The sequence below is a fragment of the Dendropsophus ebraccatus genome, chromosome 7 (genome assembly GCF_027789765.1).
Source record: "Dendropsophus ebraccatus isolate aDenEbr1 chromosome 7, aDenEbr1.pat, whole genome shotgun sequence".
In the NCBI taxonomy this organism is placed as follows: domain Eukaryota; kingdom Metazoa; phylum Chordata; class Amphibia; order Anura; family Hylidae; genus Dendropsophus; species Dendropsophus ebraccatus.
The window spans coordinates 65,754,576-65,778,917 of NC_091460.1; the positions used below are offsets into that span (position 1 = coordinate 65,754,576).

At 42.2% G+C, this 24,342-nt stretch overlaps 1 protein-coding gene across 1 annotated transcript in view; it reads right to left on the reverse strand.

Moving 5' to 3' along the window:
• The window catches only part of MTMR7 (myotubularin related protein 7), a 36,941-nt gene extending 18,131 nt beyond the window's left edge, over nt 1-18,810 (reverse strand). The window contains exons 1-5 of the mRNA XM_069976553.1: nt 18,707-18,810; nt 6,355-6,477; nt 4,392-4,554; nt 1,780-1,937; nt 292-420 (exon numbers count right to left, since the gene is read on the reverse strand). Coding sequence (XP_069832654.1) covers nt 292-420; nt 1,780-1,937; nt 4,392-4,554; nt 6,355-6,477; nt 18,707-18,730 — 597 coding nt within the window. The 5' untranslated portion in view covers nt 18,731-18,810. The remainder of the gene's footprint in view (nt 1-291; nt 421-1,779; nt 1,938-4,391; nt 4,555-6,354; nt 6,478-18,706) is intronic.
• Nucleotides 18,811-24,342: the final 5,532 nt, after the last annotated feature.

Here is a 24,342-nt window from a genome sequence, read left to right on the forward strand (position 1 = left end):
GGTCAGGCATGCTGGATTTCACCCTATTGTTCTGAGAGAGATAAGCCATCTCGTTGTGATTCACCCATCCCCTCTCCATATAGGACACGAGGCAGATGAATGTTCATGTGCACGTATAGGTCAGAAGAGATAGCCGACACCCTAAGGAACAGTTGACAGCTGACAGCTATTGCAAGAGTATAGGTGCTGTAAGATTTGCTGAGTTATTTCATGGTCACTGACGTTAAACTAGTTACCAGATACAAAAATAAATTCACATAATAATAATACAATGTATTGTTTTATGCTTACATTGTTATCTTGGCAATAATAGGACAGAGTGGGAAACCGGCCTCGGCTCCTGAATTTAGAGCTTCCAACAATGATGGGCACGCTGGCAGGTTTAGGGACGTACAGGTCAGTCGGATATGTGTCACACACCTGAAAGACAGTTACTTTATTCTTGTAGAACTATACTTTATATTATACATAAAAAGGCTGCAAAGGAGATTTACTGTTAGATAAATCTGTTAGGCTGGGTTTACACACAGTATATTTCAGTCAGTATTTGGTCACAATTTTGCAACCTCAACCAGGAGTGGATTGAAAACACAGAAAGGCTCTGTTCACATAATGTTGAAATTAAGTGGATGGCCGCCATATAACAGTAAATAACTTCCATTATTTTAATAATTTAAAATAACAGCAAATATTTGCCATTAAATGATGGCCATCCACTCAATTTCAACATTGTGTGAACAGAGCCTTTCTGTGTTTTCAATCCACTCCTGGTTTTGGCTGCAATATGAGGACCACAATACTGACTGAAATATACGTAGTGTGAACCCAGCCTAATACTGAATACATGAACTATGTGTTACACTTTGATATCGTCTTAGGGTAGGTTCAAATGACTTGTAACCGTGTAATTTGTAATGGAGAAAAAGCCCTGATTTCCGCATCAAAGACTACACAGTGTCAAGTGAAATACCATGCTCCAAATGACTTCAGTGGGGAACAGAAAACCACCATGAAAATAAGTGACATGTTACATGAGTTATCTGTCTAATCTACAGAAAAATAAGGTACAATCCAAAAGTCCTTGATACCTCACACTGACAGGAACAGTGATTGGACAGATCACACCTCAATCCATCCGATCCTATACTTTTCACTAAGATAGGTGAAACTACAGAAGCTAAAAGTTGGGAAAGCTGGGTAAGATGATTGTCTTAAAGTTGGCCATACACATGCGACTTAGGATGGCCACGCTATAGTTGAACTTGGAACATGTCAGACTGGACTAGAAGATCAGTGTAAGAAAAATAACATAGTGATCTTACTTATAGTGGCAAATAATCAACAAAATTCATCTGCTCTGCTGTCGGATGACATAGACAGTGATTTGGTGGTAACTGACAAACCACCATTATTTCATGTGTATGACCAGATTAAAATCTCAAAACTGAAAAACTCTTAAAACTTAAAAGTTCACAGTATTTCTAAGAATGGCAGGTTATAACCATAATCGGCTTGCTTGGAAGCTATAGGCAATTTTGGTTTGTTACATGTTCATGGAGTGTCTATACCAGTATTTTCTCTCAGTCCTACCACTGTGCCTTCTGTAAGTGTCTTCTAGTAAACAAGATGATGGCACCATACAAGACAGCCACATGCACCCACAAACTGGCAAATTCAGGTGCTCAGGAACCATCATACAATTTTTTTGACTACTATTGTTAAAAATCTTTTGACTCCGATATATATGATTGGAGCTACCAGCTGATAGTCTATACTTACACGATAGTCACGATTGACATCACTGAGCTGCCACATGCTTTTAGGTACTCCCATTCGGATATATTCATCTTTTAAGTCAATTAGCCTCCATCCTTCCTCCCGCTCAGCCTTGTCCAGTTTTGGATTGAAAGAAAAGCAATACAGCTCTTCATACTTGACTGAAAAAGAAGAGTTCATATAGAAATATTAATAACAGTATAAAAGTGCCTAGGTCACAAAAAGGCAAAATAAATTTGGATGATGTAATTTCTAACCTAAAAATCAAAAAGGTCTAGGAATCTGGAGTTCTACTTGATATTATTAGAAAACCTACACTATCCCAAAGCTAATCTCAAGAAAAATGTGGATACAACAGGTCAACCTAATTTTATTAAAAGCAAAAAAAAAAAAGTAATTGACTACAAGTTCATAAACACTGAGGTAATAAGATACGTTGGCCGGGATCCATTATATTGCCCCGAAACCAAAGTTTATTTTTTATGCACCTTAAAAAAATCCTATTTTTCAACGTCAAATTAATATATTATTGTATATTACATTTCTTTGGCCACAATTCTACTACACTATAAGTTTGTTGTTCTATTTTGTGGTTAAACTGAAGTCTTACAAGTTCCTATCTGTGTTTGAGCCTTTGTGTATAATCATTTTTAATTTCTTTTTGTTCATTTAAAAAAACTTTTTTTTTTGTTATATTGTACCAACATATTGTGACGATTGAGGTATTGAGGCTCTATTACACGGAACGATTATCGCTAATGATGTCGGCTGATCGTTGTAGTCGTTTGTCTTTCATGTTGAAAGACAAACGACTCATATAGCAGCGATCTGCTGCCGTCGCTCTGTGGAATAGGAGACCGCTGCTATCTGCTATGGGCTGCCCGTACGATCTAGCGATCACCCAGGCAGCCCCCCCCCCTGCACCTCTCCGCGCCCCGAGAACCCCCCCCCCCCCCCCCCGCGGCTCTCAACCACTCACGGTGGAGCAAGGAACAGTCAAGCGCTGACAGTACAAGTATTGGGGTAAGAGGCAGAGATGCATTCTGGTTGCTCAGTGATGCAGATTACAAATATATCAATCTGTTTCTTTAAAATAGATATATACTCTTGGGGTTCATATGACAAAGCAGCATGAACACCTGTATAGCTGTAGGCAAAGTCCTTCAGAGTAAACATAACAAATAAGCATTTACTGTGTGTAAAGCTGGCCTAATATATTATACCGCTCTCTGAGCAATCATTTGGCTGCTGTTGCCACCAACTCCCCCATTAAACACTCTATCGGTAGTGGATGATAAGCGCCTGCCAGGCAACTTGGTGATGACTTCCTCCAGAAAAGCATAGGATTAGACAGGTAGAAATCTGAAGTGTGACATCCTTGCTAAAGGGGTTTTACAGGCTGAAATTATTTTATAGCCAATCCGCAGAATAAGCAATCAATCGCTGATCAATGGGGTTGCGACACTCAGCACACCTACCGATCATCTGTTTGGTGCTGAACATTATACACATTATACAAGGCCGGAAGCCATGTGCAGTGGTGGCGTTGCATTACTGCAGCTCAGCTTCTATTCACTTCCATAGGAGCTGATCTGCAATAACACAACACCACCACCATACAATGAAGACTTCTTGGCCAATCCAAGCAGCTGATTGGCAAGGATGCCAGGTGTTAGCACTCCACTGATCAGCGATTGACGGCTTATCCTGGAGATGGGCCATCAGTCATTTCAGCCCAGAAAACTACATTAAAGGTAGACTGTCTACTAATGCATGCAGATGTATTGGTGGATGCTTCAGCAATTAGCTGTCCCAAGTACATTAGATTGTTGGTTGATCCTAATGAGATCAGTGGATGCTCCAATTTAAGACTATGGACATTTCAACCAAGGGGTTCAGTGAATTTCTCATATCAACATACTAATATTTAAAGCGTAACTGTCATGTTTTTTTTAATTGCAGAAATCAGTAGTATAAGCGATTTTAAGAAACTCTGTAATAGGTTTCATCAGCCAAAAAAGCCTCCTTCTGTACTCAAGAAGCAATCTCCCAGCCTCCCCCCCTGACTTCTTATCTGTGCATTATCAGGCAAACACGTCTTCATTACAGAGAAGCCAGTGAAGACGGGTTCTGCTCTCTCAATTGTAAGCCTATGAAGGGGGGAGGGGCTGGGGGAGATGAGGGAGCCGGAAGAGGTGACATGAAGGTCAGCTGTTTGTAGACTCTATGGGCACCTAAAACGCTAAATTCAGGTGTCAGAAAGGTCAGTGCTTATCTATGAACTTACTGAGAGAAGATTGCAGGGTGTTGTGCTTTGCAGAAATCCTCCGTGCTCAGTCACTCCTAACAGCCCCTCCCCTCTCCATAGCCACATAATGGAGACAGAAATCCTGCTTCATTTGATGTGAGGGGGGAGGCTGGGAGATTGCTTTTTCAGTGCAGAAAGAAACTCTTTTAGTACATAAAACCTATTACAGAGTTTCTTAAAATCGCTTGTACTGTTGATATTTAATGTTTTCAGAAAAATGAGCCTGAAATGACAGTTACGCTTTAACTTTACTGTAATGCTTTGGTTTAATCTGTGCACTATTATTGAACCCCTACTTGTATAATACCTGGTCGTGAGAGTCTGGCCAGAGATATGTAAATATCATGGCAATCTCTTTCCTGAGGGATGATGAGCTGTATGATCTGAAAGTTTTTGCAGCGGAGGAGTAAAGGGCAACCTGAAGCAGTTGTTGCTTGTTTCTCAATGGCAGAAATCAGACTATGGAGAATCTATAAATATAAAATACATCACAAACTTGTTATAACACTAAAAAAAGTATGAAAAGACGTCACCTGGCATATGAACCACATATATAGAGAGAGATTACACAAAGTCAACATCCATGTTTAATGCAACCAAATAAAAAAATATATAATTTTTGGAATGTAAGAAATTAAAATTCCCTCCAATTCCATATATTTTATTACATTTCATTGATAAATAAGCCTTGATTAGAAGCGCAGAAGCCATGTGTAGTGACAAACATCTTATAAGATGCAAATACTCCTAAAACCGGAGAAATGGACAAATAAACACTAGTTTATTTTTTAATATTACTGTATCCATGTTTTCCAGGCAGCCTTTAGGGCAGCATCCAACTTCTTCAGCCACCGATACTCAAATGCCATACGCGCAGGACTAACCCCTCTCTACTTGCATGTACTACTTATATAAAGTGTACCAGTTTTGTTTCATTAACCTTTCAGAGTATGCCAGTGTATTTTAGTTTTCGCACTGCTGTTATTAAGCCTTAGAGAGTGCCCTCCATGATTCACAGTAATTTCTCTTTCTCACCAGGAGTTGAGATGAGCGAACCTCGAGCATGCTCGAGTCGATCCGAACCCGAACTTTCGGCATTTGATTAGCGGTGGCTGCTGAACTTGGATAAAGCCCTAAGGCTATGTGGAAATCATGGATATAGTCATTGGCTGTATCCATGTTTTCCAGACAACCTTATAGCTTTATCCAAGTTCAGCAGCCCCCGCTAATCAAATACCTAACGTTCCGGTTCGGATCGACTTGAACCCCAACCCAGTTCGCTCATCTCTAACCAGGAGACAGGACTGGAACTGTTATGTTTTGTAACAGTACACACACAGGGCTTTCTTTTTTTATTTCTCTGGCCACAGAGAATACCAGTATTTTCTCTGCTATGCCATGATATAGTACCAATGAAAATGCACTAGATTGAAAAGGATGGCACAGTGCGCTGGGATGATTTATACAGTACAGCATTATAGATGGAATGTAGGTATCTAGGATTTTAACTGCTGCCGAGAAGCCAAAGGGAGGGGGAGATTACAATGATGCACTGTGGTCAGACAGCAGTTGGTACACTGGTATTTACACAAGGGACAGCTATCCCGAAATTTATGGGTAGTTAGATGTGAGAGGGAAGCCTTGATTTACCTTTCAGTGTATTTTATCTTCATTGGGCACAATGGCTCTGTTATGATCTGTGTTCTGTTCTGATCTAGCTGTTGCTAGAGACAGGTTTCCCTTAACAGAAGAAGTGAACAGCATATTGCAGGGAAGGGAGACACCTAGTGGCCAAAATTTTAGAGCTGTTTTTTTGGAGTAAGGAGTAATTTTTGGTAAATAAAGTGATTTACAAATATGGGAGTTCTACTCTCAGCACCCCTGCCCATCACCAATCTGGAGGTACCAAGGTGTTCTAGTGAATGTCTTTGCTGTTTATCACATACAGCGCCATACAATTAGCTGTGACGGTGCCTGGTATGACAGTTTACTATGAAGGGGTGGTTATCAAGTCGCAGTCATCACATGCAAGCAAGACCAAATAAATGTTATGTTAATATGATGCAGCTACTGGGCGTAGTTTCTCCTGCATGCAGTGATTGCGACTTGGTACCTGCTCCCCCTCTCACCTTGGAAATTATACTTTTGAAACCTGCTGAGTGGAGCAGAAAGGGTCAGACAGGTGATACCTTTCTGCTCCCGAGGCAACCACTTTAAGTAAAAGGTGAATCAAATATTTTACATAAAATACAAATGACATGTTAACAAACCCAAGTTTCCTTGCGAGTTTCTGAGATATTTTCCACAAAAATGACATGCGTAGCTGTGAGATACAGGGTTCCCAGGACTGGCTTTCTGGAAGATATCCGGTCAAGCAGGCGGACATTTTCAACCTACAATGGGAAAAATAGGAACAATGAGCTTATTTCATGATGTAACATGTACCCATGTCCAGCACTGTGCCAAAATTCTCTCTGAACCACAGACAGTGTGGTGGGTCCTGACAAGAAGCTCACATTAATTTTAATGAAACCTTCTTCACTTCCAGGCACACATTTTGGTTTAAGACTAGGCCAACTATCAGATTAGACTAGCCAAGGTGTCAGACTTTGGTTAAAAATCTAGTGCATCATTAGACTGTCTAGTCTAAGTATACACAGTCTTAGAATTGGTGATGATTGACTTTACTGTCAATGATGTAGGGTCCATTAACATGCAGTACTACAGTATTTGTATTGTCAAATATACTGGAATCTGCACTGTAGGGTCCCAGCCGAGCTTCTGATGCAAATGTGAACAGAGCCTAGGGGTATATTCAAGCTTAGGAGACTCATTGCAGAAAGTTATGCTACTGAAAACCAGTCCTATCCATTTGTTGTGGAAACTTCTGCAACTAACCTGTCACATGTGAATATACCTTTACTATGCGGGTTTTAACAATCTACAGAGTGTTCAGTAACTTTCCAAGTTTCTAAACTTAAAGTGACACTGTCACCCCCTTTGTGCATTCTGGCATCTCTACACAGGTGTAAAGGGTAAATTTAGCGTTTTTCATACCTTATTTCATATCATACGTCATGGTGTTTGTTCAAGTAAAAAGTGTCCTTTTATCAACTGCAGATTGTATTAAGTGGGCGTGGCCTCGCGGCATTAGCGGCACTTAGCCCCCCCCACAACGGCATTAGCGCCACTTAGTCCCGCCCCGTTGGCCCCACCCCCTTGACGCCCATTTGTTGGCTGATGTAAAGGGGTGGGGTCTAGACCTTTCGGCCAGCCTGTTCCAAAGGCTGGCGAGGGGGCGGGGCCAACTGTGGTGTTGTGGGCGGGTCTAAGTGGCACTAATGCCGCAAGGCCACGCCCACTTAATACAATCTGCAGTTGATAAAAGGACACTTTTTACTTGAACAAACACCATGACATATGATATGAAATAAGGTATAAAAAATGCTACATTTAGGCCCCGTTCCCACTGAGGAAAGGTAGCGGAATTCCGCGACGGAATTTTCCGCCGCGGAATGCCGTTAGCCTCCCGCTCATAATGGGAGTCTATGGGAGGCGCGCGCTCCTGCCCTGTCCGCGCTGAAGAATGAACATGTTCATTCTTCAGCGCGTACAGAGCAGGAGCGCGCGCCTCCCATAGACTCCCATTATGAGCGGGAGGCTAACGGCATTCCGCGGCGGACAATTCCGTTGCGGAATTCCGCTACCTTTCCTCAGTGGGAACGGGGCCTTACCCTTTACACCTGTGTAGAGATGTCAGAATGCACAAAGGAGGTGACAGTGTCACTTTAAGGCCCTCTTACACCAAGTGATAATCAGCTGTATTTGGCCGATTATCAGCCATTATCATGTATATTGGCTCATCGTTGCCTTTTAGCAGGAGCTATTACACCAAGTGATTATCAGCCATAACAGTCGATAATTGGCCAAATAAGGCCCAATAATTGCTTGGTGTAATAGGGCCTTTATGTGTTGTGTGACTATCTTCTAACTGTAAAACACAAGAAGTGGTAAGGTTATACCTAAGGAAATTCATGAAAGAGGGTTTTCAATGACAGAACCACTTTAAAACACCATAAATCAATAGTGTCATTGATCTTTACCACTTCTTTATGGTATTCATGATCTCACCTCCCTAGCAGATTCTTGACTATAGTGTCACTACATGTACACATGGGACCTTCTTGTATTTTACAACTGTATCTTCAGATGTACTGGCGATGTCATAGGGCTCATACACTCTGAGGACAACTTTACTTCTTTTCTTTCCTTAAACGTGTTTAAGCCTTCTTCTAATGCTTTTTTATATACTATACAGGGCTTGTCATTTCTCTAACACACAGATACCACACATAATACCTTGTCTGTAGTATGGTAAGATAACAAATTGGGTAAACCGATGTCACCATGTAGATCTATCCCTGGCTAAGGCCTAAAAATAGTCTAAACGGGGTTGTAACCTACAGTAAATGATGTTCCTGAAGCTGTGGCAGGTTAAAATATAAGTGATTTGGGTTTTCACCTGGTGCCCTTGGATGCCACTGACTTATCTGACCTGATAGGCTTGGGGGAGCTATGCATAAATCAAGCCTAGTGCTGGGTGTCCAAGTCTAAGCCAGTCAGTGCCAGGTTTATAGCCTGTACTATTGCAGAACAGTGCCATGGAGTAGAAGGAGGCTTAACAGCAGTGGCAATGCTGAACAAACAGATACCTAATTTAACAGCCTCCTTGTAACTAGCAAGATTACAAACTGTTTCATCCAATAACTCTCTGGCATAGCTGGTAATCTAAGGTAAATGCTTACATTGCCATGACTGTGTCCGCCTGCTCTATGGCAAGCTGACATCATGATAATAACACAGTGACATTTACAAAAATAAAAGTTCCATAAAATATGGTCTTAAATCATAAAAACCTAGAGACTAGAGAGTAACTATGTCAGAGCTATGTGATAGCTACTTACCCCCTTCACTCTCTATTGATAACACATGTATATTCAGCCATGCTGAATGTTTATGTGTATGACGTAACTGGAAGAGATAGCTGTTAGCTCAACATACATTTAACCAACAACTGTTGCAAAATGTCCATCTTTATCCTCCACTGTCCTCAAGTACTGAAATTCAACTGAATGACAAACCCTCTGACCCAAAAGATTGTATTCTTACATTCTAGTCCAAGGATGAGGAACTTAAAGGGGTAGTGCGGCGGTAAAGAATTATTCACAGACTAACACACATTACAAAGTTATACAACTTTGTAATGTATGTTATGTCTGTGAATGGCCCCCTTCCCCGTGCCCCACCACCCCCACCCGTGTACCCGGAAGTGTGGTGCGCTATACTCACCTGTCACGTGCCGACACCAGTCTCCGATCTTCAGCGAGCGACGTCTTCTTCGGGCGGGCGGCGAACAGCTCTGACTGTCCCAAATGCCGACCGCCCTCTGCAGCGTCATCCGATGCTCAGCCGCGATTGGCTGAGCACAGTTGTGACGCGGCGGAGGGGGGACAGGCGGCAGCGACTCGGCCGTCTGTCCAAAGATGAAGTTTGGCACAAGATGGCGGACGGCCCTCTACACAGATCAGGTAATGTATAATGCACTAACACTTCCGGGTACACGGGTGGGGGTGGGGGGACACGGGGAACGGGGCGATTCACAGACATAAAATACATTACAAAGTTGTATAACTTTGTAATGTGTGTTATTCTGTAAATAATTTCTGAGTGCCGCACTACCCCTTTAAGGCCCTCCAGCTGTTGCAAAACCACGATGCCCATAATGTCTTGACAGCCAAAGTGGTTTTGTACAAGGTGGGCATTGTAGTTTTGGAGTAACTGGTGTGCCAATGGTTCCCCATCCCTGTTGTAGACTCATATTAACCTTACTGTAAACTACAGAGAAAATCTAAACAAAGACATTACCCATTAGCAATAGGGTTACTGTCCATGGGTTAGGGTTACTGCCCATTATCAATAGGGTTACTGTCCATGGGTTAGGGTTACTGCCCATTATCAATAGGGTTACTGACCATGTCCCATAGTCTTCCAGGGCTCATGTCGTAACATTCGTCTCCCATTACATAAATGTTGTGTTGCATATTACAGATTTTCTCCTTGTGCATTATTACAATCACATACATAGGCAAGTAACTTTATTATGACCACATCCTATGTGATCGACTAGCCGAACATATACCTTGCTGCTGTAATGGGAAAAAATTGGATTTTATTAGAGTTGCATAAAGGGATAAACATTGGCTTTTGTGAGTGATACAATTTTTTTAAGATGTGCAGGTTGTAAACTGGTCTTGTGCTGCTGTTGTGAAAGTAAATTGTGGATGGACAAATGGCACCAGTGTGAATAAAGGAAAAATGCAGAGCCACTAGCCACACAACCATGATATCATAGAATAAGAGCTGCACACTAGACTACTCGGAATAATTCCCTTGTGACTGTATCAACCCTCAGGTCGTTAAATGGCGACCGTCAAATAAAAACGGTCACCATTTTGATAGTGTGTGATTATAGCCTACTATTGTAATCACTTGCATATGTCATCATTACATTCACACATATAAGGTTTCAACTGATTCCAACAACCCATTGTGTTACTTTGCCAGTTTTATTACATTTTTAATTAAGGTTTAATTAAGGTTTACATTCACCTGGCGATCTGGCGACATTTCCTTCCAGCGCAGGAGAAAAGTGTAAGGGAGCAGAAGCAGGAAATGGATCCTTGAACTGATCATATTCATTTCAATGGGACAGTTTAAAGCATCTGGCGTGTTAATAGTGCCACCGGATTGCCGGACATGCCGTACGTCAGCGTTCTCTGATCTGGCCTTGATGTTTAATGTAAAAAAGGATAGGACAACTGATGTATTTCTGCCATCAGTTGTCACAAAAGAAGGATGCCGGACCGCCAGATATATGTAAACCCAGCCTAAGAGAGTATAAGGATGTATATCCTTGAAATGAATATCTGGACATCTGTGTAGGTTTTTGGCAAAGTAGAAAAACTTTTATTTTTGTTAAACTTCATCCTTTCCATACATTTCATTCAATAAGTCGTACCCACTGGATATATGGGACACGTACATGTCTTTCTAGCTTTCTATGGATGTGATAAATTTTAGCTCAAAATAGACTTTTTTTTTTTGGGAAGATTCTACCCAGTGTTCTCTATTGTGCTTTGTCATTGTACTCCCAGGAGATGTCTGGCAGTAACTTATCTCCTTCCCAGTAATAAAGGCTCAGCCAAGCAAATGTGCTGATAGCGGTTAGTGACTAGGTTCTCAAATAACCATGTATATGACCAGCTTTATAGACAAGACATCCGGCCTTCAATGTATATGAACCAGCAGTGATTTCATAGTAATTCGACCGGACGGTTATCGTTTGCATAATCGTTAACGATCTCAAACGACCGCTATTGCGAAAGACCTGAAAACGTTCACTCATTTCCATGGAACGATAATCGTTACTTATAATCGTAATTGCGATAGTTTTTTCTTCGCTATTTATTCGCTATTGCGTTCGTATCTATTGCGAATGACCGAACAATGTCTTATTCAATGCGAACGATTTGCGAATGTTTTGCGAACGAGCAACGATAAAAATAGGTCCAGGTCTTATAAAGCGATCAACGATTTCTCGTTTGGTCGTTAATTGTTAACTGCATTTCAACCGAACGATTATCGTTTAGATTTGAACGATTAAAAGATAATCTGAACAATAATCCTCCGGTGGAATAGGGCCCTAAGGCTGAAAGGTTAAAAGTGTTTTTTTAGGACAATAACTAGGTTACCTACTACCTCTGTGTGCTAAAAACAGTAATATCTCTGATGCACCTATCACATTTTTTGCATATACTTATATTAACAATGGGAGGAAAAGAGCGAGTATATAAGGAGGCGAGTTTGCTAAATTTATTTTTTTTGCAAAAATATTTAACTTGACAATCCCTACAACATTAACTATGTTAGCTGAGATGGGAAAATCGATTTAGGGTGCCTTCACATGTACAGCATTGCAGCCAATTTCAGGCTGTGATATTATGTACCAGTCTCCCCTGTCCCCTAAACCCACCGCTGCCCTGTTAATACATTACCTGTCTGCACTCTGGCTCCCTAACGTCCCGCTCAGCCAATCGGTGTGCTGTCCCACTGATGCAGGACGTCAGGGAGCCGGGAGCCAGAGAAGCAGGCCGGAGCTCAGACGGGTAATGTATTAACAGGGAAGCGATGGGTTAAGGGGGCAGGGGCTACATTCATGCAGTGGAATGAAAACCCCTATGAGAATGTAGTGCCATAGGGAATGACGGCACACAGCACCACTGCGGAACTCGAAGCTGAAATTCGCTGCGATACTGTACGTGAAGGCACCCTTAGGCTAGTAATCATGTAATACGTGAAAACCTGCTGCCAATCCACAGCAAGATTTCACAGGTTGTGATGGTGTTTTTAAAATCTAACTTACCAGTAACATATATAATGGATTCACTGTGTGAAATCCACTCCCCCCAAAAATCCACAACAGAACCACCACGTTTGAATATGGCCTAATTTGTTTGCAAAACAGCAAATCAAAAAGCAAGAAAAGTAACATGATTGTCTACCAAGATATTTCATGTACGTCATATCATGAAACAGATCTGGTGCATCTTCTGCCTCTAGTAGTTTGTAATTTTAAAGGAAAAGTCCGGTGAAAATTTTTATTAAAGTATTGTATTGCCGCTTAAAAGTTATACAAATCTCCAATATACACTTATTACAGGAAATGCACATAAATTGTTTTTTTCCTGCACTTACTGCTGCATCAAGGCTTCACTTCCTGGATAAAATGGTGATGTCACAACCGGACTCCCAGAGCTGTGCGGGCTGTGGCTGCTGGAGAGGATGATGGCAGAGGGATGCTCAGTGTCCCTCCAGTGCCCTGTGTCCCTCAGTGTCCCCCTGCCATCAGCGTCTCCAGCAGCCACAGCCCGCACAGCTCTGGGAGTTGGGTCGTGACATCACCATTTTATCCAGGAAGTGAAGCCTTGATGCAGTAGAAAGTGCAGGGAAATAAGCACTTTATAAGCATTTCCCATAATAAGTGTATATAGGTAATTTGTATAACTCTTGGGGGGGCAATACAATACTTAAAGGGGAACTCCGGATAAGAAAAACTTGTTTTCTATTAAAAGTACATTAAAAGTTATATAGATGTGTCTATACAATGTATTACCGTATCTGTGCGGTTTTGCCACACTGGTTGCTGATAGAAATCCAGGAAGTGAAAAAAATGGCCTCTGTGCCAATTCACATTGTCTCCTGCTCCCACTGCTCTCCCACCTTAGGAGACAAATATTTCATGCCTCTGTCTCACATTGTGTGTGTTTGCGGAGCGCAGGGCGTGATGTCACAGGAGGCAGGGCGTGATGTCACAGGAGGCTTGGCTGGATCCCCCAATCCCCTGAGTGATTCACCATCTTTGTCCGGCCAGAAGCAGGTGCAGCACTAATTTTACTGATTGTGATGGGGGGGTCTGTGTTAATCAGCTAAGGGAAAGCATTGCATTCTGGAAACTGCTCAACCAGGAAGGACAGAAACACAAAACAGAACAAAAAACCCCAAACAAATGGATTTTTGGTAGTTTCAAAACTGGGATAGACAGGTAAGTAATGCGTTATGCTTTTGCAGGAGTTCCCCTTTAAATAAAAATTTTCGCCGGACTTCTCCTTTTAGCTAATCTTTAGAGAGTAATAACATATCTCCAATGTGGGTAGTTGCCTGTATTCAGGTTGAAACTGGAGTAGAACCCATTACAGTGGTGCCTTGGATTACGAGCATAATTTGTTTCGGGGCGGTGCTTGTAGTCCAAATCCACTCTTAAACCAAAGCCACATTTCCCATAAGAAATTATAAAATTGCAGACAATTGGTTCCACACCCCAAAAATAAATATTTATTATCCTGAAAAACATGTAAAACAAATTAAACAAACATTTAGATACAGCAGAACATGTGATATTATAAGTTACTGTACAGTAATGGAGAAGATGGGAAACACAAGGGCTGACAGAGACTGCAGGGAGCATGAAGGAATGAGCAGGGGTTATGTGGGCACATACATGCAGCACTCTCTATCCGGGGAGAGAGGGGTTACAGCTATGGAGAGATTACTTCCACAGTCCCCTGATGTAAGCCCCAGCCTGAGGTGGATCTGCTATGATTTGGAAGGTGAGGGAGACTTCCTGGCTCAAAGTACAGGGCTGTAGACCCCGCTATGCAGACCATGCCCCTCTCCCCTACTTGCGCTCCCACCCAGTACAGGGAGCTCTTAAACCAAAGCAATGCTCTTGAACCAAGTCACAATTTAAAAAAAAACTCTTAAACCAAATTTCTCTTAAACCAAGGTACCACTGTACTTATATTATCTTATCTTTTATACAATGTATTCCTCAAGCCTTCAGATAAGACCTTCGGATGGATATGATGACAATATTTAGGTTTTATATTAAAGCTCCCATCGCTAGCGATGTCCATGCAGCCCTTGCCCAAACACCTGACACCTTACCTCTCCCTGCTTCCAGTCTTCTCTCCTGTGCTTCGCAGCTTCCCGGTCCCAGCGGCAGCAGCTGGGATCGCCGCACCCTGTGATTGGGTGAGCGGCCGCTCAGATGCTGCAGGCGCAGGGACTGGGAAGCTGCAAAGCACAGGAAAGAACACCGGGAGCGGGGAGAGGTATCAGGTGTTTGGGCAATTGTTAGCCATCGGCGACGCATTGCTATTACATGCAGCGATGTGCAGTCGGCGCCTAACAATTTTAGGTGCAAACTAGGGATGGTCCGAACCAGCCGAGGTTCGGGTGAACCTGAACACTCGGCATCGGATTACCGCTGTCTGCCCGCTCCGTGCAGCGGGCGGATACAGCGGGAGGACCGCCTAGAAAACTGGGATACAGCCTATGGCTATGGCTGTATCCCAGTTTTCCAGGCGTTCCTCCCACTGGATCCGCCCGCTGCACGGAGCGGGCAGACAGCGGGAATCATTGCGGATGGTTCGGGTTCGTACGAACTCGGTTCGGACCATCCCTAGTGCAAACCTAAACCAACGATCAGCCTATGATTGTTGTCATCGGCTAATCATTGTCTCTATTACACAGAGCGATAATCGGCGGATTAATGTTGATTTTACGGTCAGATGTTAATCAATGACTAATGACATACGAACGATTTTTCGATCGCTGCCTGCAATCACACAGAACGATTATCATTTAAATTCAAACAAATTCGAATATAAAAATTTTCCGCACGATAATCATCCCGTGTAATAGGGCCCTTACACTCTATATACCCTATGGGAGAGAATTATGAAAGGGTGTAAATATACACCTAGTGTAAACTGCCCACAACAACCAATCATAGCTTCTCTTTTATTCTACCAGAACTGAAAGTTGAGCTGTGATTGGTTGCTGTGGGCAGTTTACACCAGATGTATATTTATACCCTTTCATAAATCTCCCCCAATGAGTTCACCATTCGGCTGGAGGAACTGTGGTCAACGCGGAACTCTTGTGCATGTTTTATGGCAGTGCCCAGTTATCTGTCCTCTTAGGAAAGCTGCATTTTACATGACTGAGAAAGTTATAGGTCAAGAGTTGGACTTAAATCCTGAAACTGCTTTACTGCTAATGGGAGCCCATTCCTATCACCCCAGTATCAGAACAGTTATCTTGCATATTCTGAAGGCAGACTGCCTACCCTTCATATTAATGAGGTCATGTACGTGGTCAACTCCTCCTTCTCCTATGAAAAAATGTATGCCACTCTCCATCATACCATCCCTGGTTTTAAATCACAGTGGTCTGGCTGGTCTGATAGTACCTATTACTCCTCCTGATCCTCTCCTCCTCAAGGGCCTGTGAGAGACGTTACCCTCTTGGTGCAGATCGAGCCCTTATACTGTTGAACCAACTTTGGTTCCACATGGCCTCCTATCCTCTTTTTGCTGTTGTAACTGGTTGTATTGTTACTTGCTTCTTATGTTGTGTTACTATGCTCGTCTATGCCCCTGCCTGGGCTATGTTTGATTGCTTTTCTGCTAACCACCAGTTGTGGTTTTCTTTTCTATGTATGATATACATTTTCTATAAAAATATTGAAATACAGTATAAAACAATTACTTTTATTTTGCCCAGGGTAAATAGGACCCCCCCCCCTCCCCCAGCTGGAGTTAGAAAGACATCGGGGTATGGTCAGAGAGTGCTTTACTTTCATATTTTACCATGCTGATTTTAGACATTCCCCTGCTCCCATCCGCCAGCACAATATCTATTCTGGAGGTGGTTTTATTCATGGTGCTAAAATTCCAGAAAATTCCAGTTTGTGGGGGTACAGGGAGCCCTCTAAGGAACAACTCACACTGATCAGCTGTACATGTAGGGTAATTTTTGGAATATATTACAGTATATGTACATCCTGAGTATTTATGGGAATTATAACTAAATAAACTTGTATGGATACAACACATCATAAATGGACGGAGACAAGACAATCTATACAGATAAAGAAAAAATAATGCTGCTTGTGAATGTATTAAATGGTCAATATAAGTAGCTATAAATTATTCACTAAACTCTGACATATGGAAGTAAAACTAATGGAAACAAATTGATAGTTGCAATGTGGTTACATTGGATATATAAATCGTATAACTTTTCTGCTAATAAAAGCAGCCCATTCATAAGCATTTAGTGCTTTGGTGGATGGTCGAGAGCTGTCCTGGTATCACTGGTAAGACTGCAGTACAGAAAGAATTTTTTATACAGTGTTTTCTTCTGTTAAGTGGCACAAGGTGACCCATTAATTTCTATTTGGTACATTGTGGGTAGAACACTAGAGTGTGTGCAACTATACTATGCGTAAGAGCCAGCAAAGCAAATCTAACCTTGAGATAGTGAAGCTGCTGGCAGTATTTGGCATTAGAACAGCTGAAGTGACAAAGACTTCAATGTAAGGTGAAGCTGCCATATGTCAGTTCAAAGCCCTTCTAGCTATACTGTTAATACAGTAATATAACCTAAGAGAAACTGCTTTTTTTCCAGAAAGATTATTACAATGTGATTAACCCTGGGTTTCCAATGACAACAGAACAATCTACCTGCAATGCCCAATCGTATAAACATATTGTACCAAGTGTGTCCTGCATACCGTCTCTAATGGATGGTCAGCTGGCTGGTGGAATCCTCTTTCCCTTCACTTTACTAGTAGTACGTTGCTCTGGCATAGACATACATGTAATCCGCATCCCTGTAATCCCCATACATATGGATACTGCATTATCTACAGCTAGTATCTAATGCTGGAACTGCCTTACACAAGTTACAGCAACAAAGAAAAGAAATCTAAGAACCAGGGCGGGATGGGATGTTAGCATGTGCAATGTGCAGCCAACCCCCTTGACCCCATAGTACTGCCATTCAATGCTGCCACGTCAGGTGTGCCATTGTATGTCAGTCTATATTGTAAGGGTACGCTGATGTTCCTCACCTAGTGCCTGGGAGTCACCTTGACCTTGCCAGCAGTAAACAACCCCAATGATGTCACCTCTGCTAATGTCATGATGTCACTTCCACTAGACCATACCCCAATGATGTCACCTCTGCTAATGTCATGATGTCACTTCCACTAGACCATACCCCAATGATGTCACCTCTGCTAATGTCATGATGTCACTTCCACTAGACCATACCCCAATGATGTCACCTCTGCTAATGTCATGATGTCACTTCCACTAGACTATACCCCAATGATGTCACCTCTGCTAATGTCATGATGTCACTTCCACTAGACTATACCCCAATGATGTCACCTCTGCTAATGTCATGATGTCACTTCCACTAGACTATACCCCAATGATGTAATCTCTGCTAATTTCATGATGTCAAATCCACTAGACTATACCCCAATGATGTCACCTCTGGGGCTGTCACCTTCACTAGACAGCAACCCCAATCATATCACTTTTGCTGAAATCATGATGTCACTTTCATTACACTGTAAGATCAGGATTCATATAAGACAAACTGCCTAAACTACCAGACTGAGCAGTATTGCATTCGGACCTTTTTTTGTTTTTTTGTTGTTGCACAATTCCCCCCGACGGATACAGATGCATGCACCCCACCAGTGAATTGTTATTACTATTACCATCATCATCTTAATGATGCACTGTATATATATATATATATTAATTAGATTGGTTACTATGTACACAGGCAACATGCACATTCAGAGAAGGAGTAATCCCCTTTCTTAAAATTCTACAAAAACAACCAGTGACCAGTACAACAAATGAGAGAGGACATAGCAACAATGACCTCCTGCTGATATCACCACCACCACCATCCTCCTCCTCCTCCTAATCCCAGATTATACAGCCAGGGCCTGCATCCCTCCTGCGCAGCAGACACAGCATAGTACAGGATGCTCCATGTTATCAGTCCTATCCCTCCTCCTCATCATGCAGCATCATGCAATGGAGAACACAAGGCAGGATGGAGAGGAGGAGGATGTGACTGCTATGTGCTGGGGATAAGGCTGCAGTGGATGCTCATCCTCCCTCTTGTACTAACCTTGGGCAGCCTGATGTGCTCCATGTTGTGCTCTGCTGCTGGTCAGTACAGGACGATGCTGGAGGCCATTGGCTGCTGCTGCTAGCTGACGTTCAGTGGATGGGGATGTGGAAGTGTCAGGGCTGGCTCCTCCTCACCAGGTGCTGCTGCCTGGGCTACAGTTTATTAACCCTTACTCATCCGGACAGCTCACTGCTGCTGCTCCTCCTCCTCCTCCTCCTCCTCCTCCTCTCAGGGTTCACAGCCTTTTTATGTTTCCCTTTTTTATTTTGTATTTTTAACAAATTAGAATTGAAACACGAATTCTGAAGATTCCATTCATGTCAGTATCAGTGGATCAGCAGCATGCTGTATACATTGTACATATATATTAATGGATACAATCACTATAGGGCAGTCACTACTGTCAGGTCTGTTTTCTTTTCTTCTTCTTCTTCTTGGCATTTTTCCATCAGTAGTGACTATAGTACCACCTGTAGTCCCCATAGGATTATTCTTTCCTAATAATAATAATAATATTTGTATATAGTCACATTGATCAGGGACTGTAGGGTATATATGGTCCTGTACACAACATATTATGTGTCAGATGCATTTAATCTATCTGCAGCAACAGTTTCAAGCACACAAGCGATTTGCGACCCGGTATATGTATATACAGATTAAGGCTGCGTTCACACTACGTATATTTCAGTCAGTATATGTATATTTCAGTCAGTATATTTCAGTCAGTATTGCAACCAAAACCAGGAGTGGATTAAAAACACAGAAAGGCTCTGTTTACACAATGTTGAAATTGAGTGGATGGCCGCCATTTAATGGCAAATATTTGCTGCTATTTTACAACAACGGCTGTTATATTGAAATAATGGCCGTTATTTACTGTTAAATGGCGGCCATCCACTCAATTTCAACATTGTGTGAACAGAGCCTTTCTGTGTTTTTAATCCACTCCTGGTTTTGGTTGCAATACTGACTGAAATATACGTACTGTGAACCCAGCCTAAGTCAATCAAAGTGTTTTCAAGTGATTACACATAGAGAGATAATTCAGATAAGAAACTATTGAATATAATATACACCGATAATGATAATGATATGATCCCTTAGGCTACATTCACACTTTCAGTGGTTTTTCAGGAAGGTATATGTTGTCTGCAATTGTCCACAATCTTCGTCCGCTATCCGAAAAAAGATTGTCTTTAATGGATCCGTAATGCGTATATTTTGCAGATCAGCAATATATTTTTTCAGATTTGCATATGTTACATACTTTTTTTTCCCATAATAATTACAGATGCTTGCATAGACTTCTATTGGACAATCTGTGCTGCAATTGCAATAATTATGGTCTGTAATAGAGCTTGGCAGCAATTTTTGTGGCAGCAATTTTTGCGCATTGCAGATCCATAAATATACAGACAGTGGGGGACAGTTGCCCCTAGCAACCAATCAGATTCCACCTTTCATTTTCCAAAGAGACTGTGAGGAATAAAAGGTGGAATCTGATTGGTTGCTAGGGGCAACTGAGCCAGTTTCACTTTATCCCATGTTTGATAAATCTCCCCCAGTGTGAACAGTCCAATTGAGAACAATGGGCCCTAAATTTTTTCTTATGTATTACAGGCACATGCGGATGATCTATAAACCCTCTTAATAACACAGTTAGGGTGCCCTCACACATACTTTGGGGGGGGGGGGGGGGCAATTTTCTGGCCTTCAAATAAATGGCAGAAAAATTGCCAATGCGGCGCATGGCTTTTTTTTTTTTATGTGTTTGTGTTTTTTCTGGCGTTTATAACTTTGTGTGATAATCCTTCTTTGTGTTTTATTCTGGCTTCACACTACATTTTTGCAAGCCGTTTTTGGATGCATTTGTGTGCATCCGTTTGGATCCATTTTTCCATTTACTTTCATTATAACAAAAAAAAACTAAAGATCAGAACAGATCCGTTTTTTTTTTATGTACACAAAAACGTAATTGACCTAATTTCTGTGTCCGTTAAAAAAAATGGATTTTCTTTTTAATGGAAGTCAATGGAAAAATGGACCAAAACTAATGCACACAAGTGCATCCGTTTTTTTCATTCATTTTTCAAAAAAAATACGGATTGCAAAAACTTAGCGTAAACCCACCCTCAGGTGTTTCTGTGTGCTGGAATTCCTTTTCCTCTGCCATCACATGAGATAGTTGCTGCACCAAAAACACCTGAAAAAAATAAAAAAGGCTATACACACAGCAATGGCGTTTTTGGGGGATCATAACATTCTCATTGAAGTCTATGGGAGAAGAACTCCACAGTTTGCAAAAAAGAGCTACACCTTCAGCATGCTGTGTTTTGGAAAAACTACCAAAGAGCCTCAAAAACGCCAGAGAGGAGAGAAAAACGCCACACCAAAGAAAACGCAGTGTGTTATGCATAAAAAAAAGCCATGATGTTTTTGTTGGCGTTTTATCACGGTTTGAAGGCAGTGTGAAGCCAGCCATATAGCTGCACAATACAAGGAGCAGCTGGGGTGCTCTATCATGAATAGCCTTAATGTATCTGTCTAGCGTTTGGCAGACACAATCGTGAGACAAGCCTTTAATGATCACATATAATCGCACATACATAGCCAATAGGACTGTGATCTTTACCATGTAAAGCTTTGACAACTTCAGCTTATCAGTGTATGTACACATCATTTACAGCTCACATTATGCTGTAGTTAACTGCTCATTACCAGGATATCTGATTCTCCTTTTACCCTAACACTAAATAATATTTCCCATTACAGTGATGCAGATCTGGAGAGGAACCACAGATGTAATGAGGCATCATTTGATTTTCTGGGAAACGCTTTCCATCCATTAATGGCGGCAGTCAGCTCATGTACTGAGAGAATGAGGGGCGAGGCCTTATGTCTTTGTTGTATCCTTCTGGGACAGGCAGCCATTTTTACAACTACAATATTCCCAATTGTAACCACACACATTCTGCATATTTTTAGCAGACAATCTGCTAAATCATTTATTTATACTGCACATACTAAGGCCCTATATATAGTATAGTCATCCTTAGTAATCCTGTCCGTTATTGTGGACTACGGGCAGAATTTGAATCTGTATCTGTCCCCATCCGCATATGCATGGACCCAGTAATTAAAATCAGTGGATCTCTGCCAGTATTTGTCGCAGCACGGATCAAGGCCCTTTTACGGATCCGTAACTATATATGTGTAAAAGGGTTCATTTAAATCAATTATTATTTGAAAGAGTGGCAAGCATGGCGTAAAAAGTTGCTAATTTTTCTGCAACACAGGACTTCTGTAAAAATTTCTGACTTTTTTATGCCAGGAAATTGGCATATAACATTAACCCCTTAAGGTCAAAGCCAAATTTTCGTTTTTGCGCTTTTGCTTTTTCCACTTTATGTAAAAGGCCATCGCATCGAGGGGGGGAGATCCATCCCAGTATACACCAAGGAGATAATGTATATAGCACTTTAATGCAGCTGTCATGTTTGAAGCATTGAAGTGCTTAATTAGCTGGTGCGGCAACGGGACCCGCGTCAGCTAATAGAGGCGCTCCCCGGCTGCAGATAACAGCCGGGAGCGGCGCCGTTCAGAGCGGGGTCCCGGCCTGGACCTTTCTGAACTCCCCCAGCGTCACCATGGCGTACCAGATACGTCATGGGACGCTAAGGGGTTAATAGATGTCACCCCTGGATTGCAAAGTTTTTATTAAAGTGGCACTGTCGTTACAACTTTCAAAAGTAGATCAACAGTAGATGTGAAATAAAGCAAGTTTGTAATATACATTCATTATTTTTGTTGTTATCATGCTGTAAAACAAAGCTGAACTTACCAGAAATCCAGGTCCAGTCTCCTGAAGGCAGATGTTTAGACTGTATTGAGATTGGAATCTACTTTGGCCCTATTTAATACGCTTCTTTTACTGTAGACTTCCTCATGACAGAGCATATTCTGAGCAGTGGCCTTTCTTAAAGGGGAACTATCAGCAGGAATCTAACCTGTTGATAACCCTCTATAGCGCTGGGGACGCTGAGAAGGAAGGTATGTGTATTACCTCCCTCCTCGGCACCGGTCCCATGCTGTTATTTGGGGTGAACACTGCTCCAGAGCACCGTTAGGAGCACTGCTGTGTCATCCGACTCACCCCTTCTAATGATATTCAATGGAGGGGGCAAGCCGGATGATGCAGCAATGCTCCTAATGGTGCTCTGGGAAGGATTTTACCCTAACTAACAGCACGGGACCAGCGACAAGGAGGAAGGTAGATAGATACCTTCCTCCTCAGCGTCCCTGGTACTATAGGGGGCTATCAGCAGGTTATATTTGTCCAACCCACTGAAAGTTCTCCTTTAAAGTGACACTGTCCCCCTCTATTTGCATTTTGACTGCTCTCCACAGGTGTAAAGGGTAAATGTTACAGCTTTCATTACTTATTTTATATCACACCTCATGGTGTTTGTTCTGGTAAAAAGTCATTTTTATCACTTGTGGATTGGTATATGTGGGTGGGACCTCATGGCCTTTGTGCCACATCGCTCCGCCCCTAGCGGCACTTAGCCCTGCCCCCATCCGTGACGTCATCACCGCAAAGGCCCCGCCCCTCAGCAGGTAATGAAAGCTGTAACATTTACCCTTTACACCTGTGGAGAGCAGTCAAAATGCAAATAGGGGGTGACAGTGTCACTTTAGGCCCTCATGTTCTTTTAAAATGGGATACTGAGGAGTTTGATGTGTCTTTACAACCAAGCTTGGTGGCTTCCATTTTCCTAATGCTGGGACCTCCAGTTTCTTCTTAATTTGTTTTTACAGTGAGCATCTTTAATTGGAGCAGGTAATCAAAGAGTTACTGTCATTTACACTAACATTTCACCAGACATGTAAAAAATTACTAATTGCACATTCTCATTGCTAAGCTGCCCTGTAGTTCCCACATATAGCCAGTGGGAGTGCACGGCAGTGCACTTTACTCACTCGCCAGAAGAACCTGCGACTTGTTTGTTCCATAGACTGTAATGACGCAAATGAGACAAATTTGATTGACAGCCTAGGAGAGATGCAAGCTGCTGTGCATTCACTGGCTACATCTCGGGATCACAACGGGTCTCAGGTGTGAGACCTGTGTCGATCAGTAACATGTCAAACAAATGATAGTAACTCTATAAGGATGACCATGTAAATTTTTGTATTGATCATAAAGAGGTTGTCCAGGCAAAACGAACTTGTCCCCTTTCTGGCAGCTCCATAGGAATGAATAGAGCTGTGGGTCATGTGCCGTACCTGCGGCTGTATTCATAACAAAGAAGCCAGGGGCTGATGTGAAGATTGGCGGGGGATACAGAGCAGGGTTGTGAAGTTGGTAAGCCGCAGCTCAGACTCCCGAATTTTATCAGGGACCGACTCCAACTCCGAATCCCACCCCAGGGGAGTTATCACACTGGTAAAGTAGAAGTGGCTCAGAAGCTTCTTCCTAATTTCCAACATGATCCTGCGCAACTTTTGAGTGAATAAGGCAAAGATACAGAGCCGGCGTCAGCACAGGGCTTACCCGGGCAAGTGTCGGGGCCCAATCGCCTGCAGGTGCCCAGAGAGGGAGAGGTGGCCTGGTGTTCTGATGTTCAGCC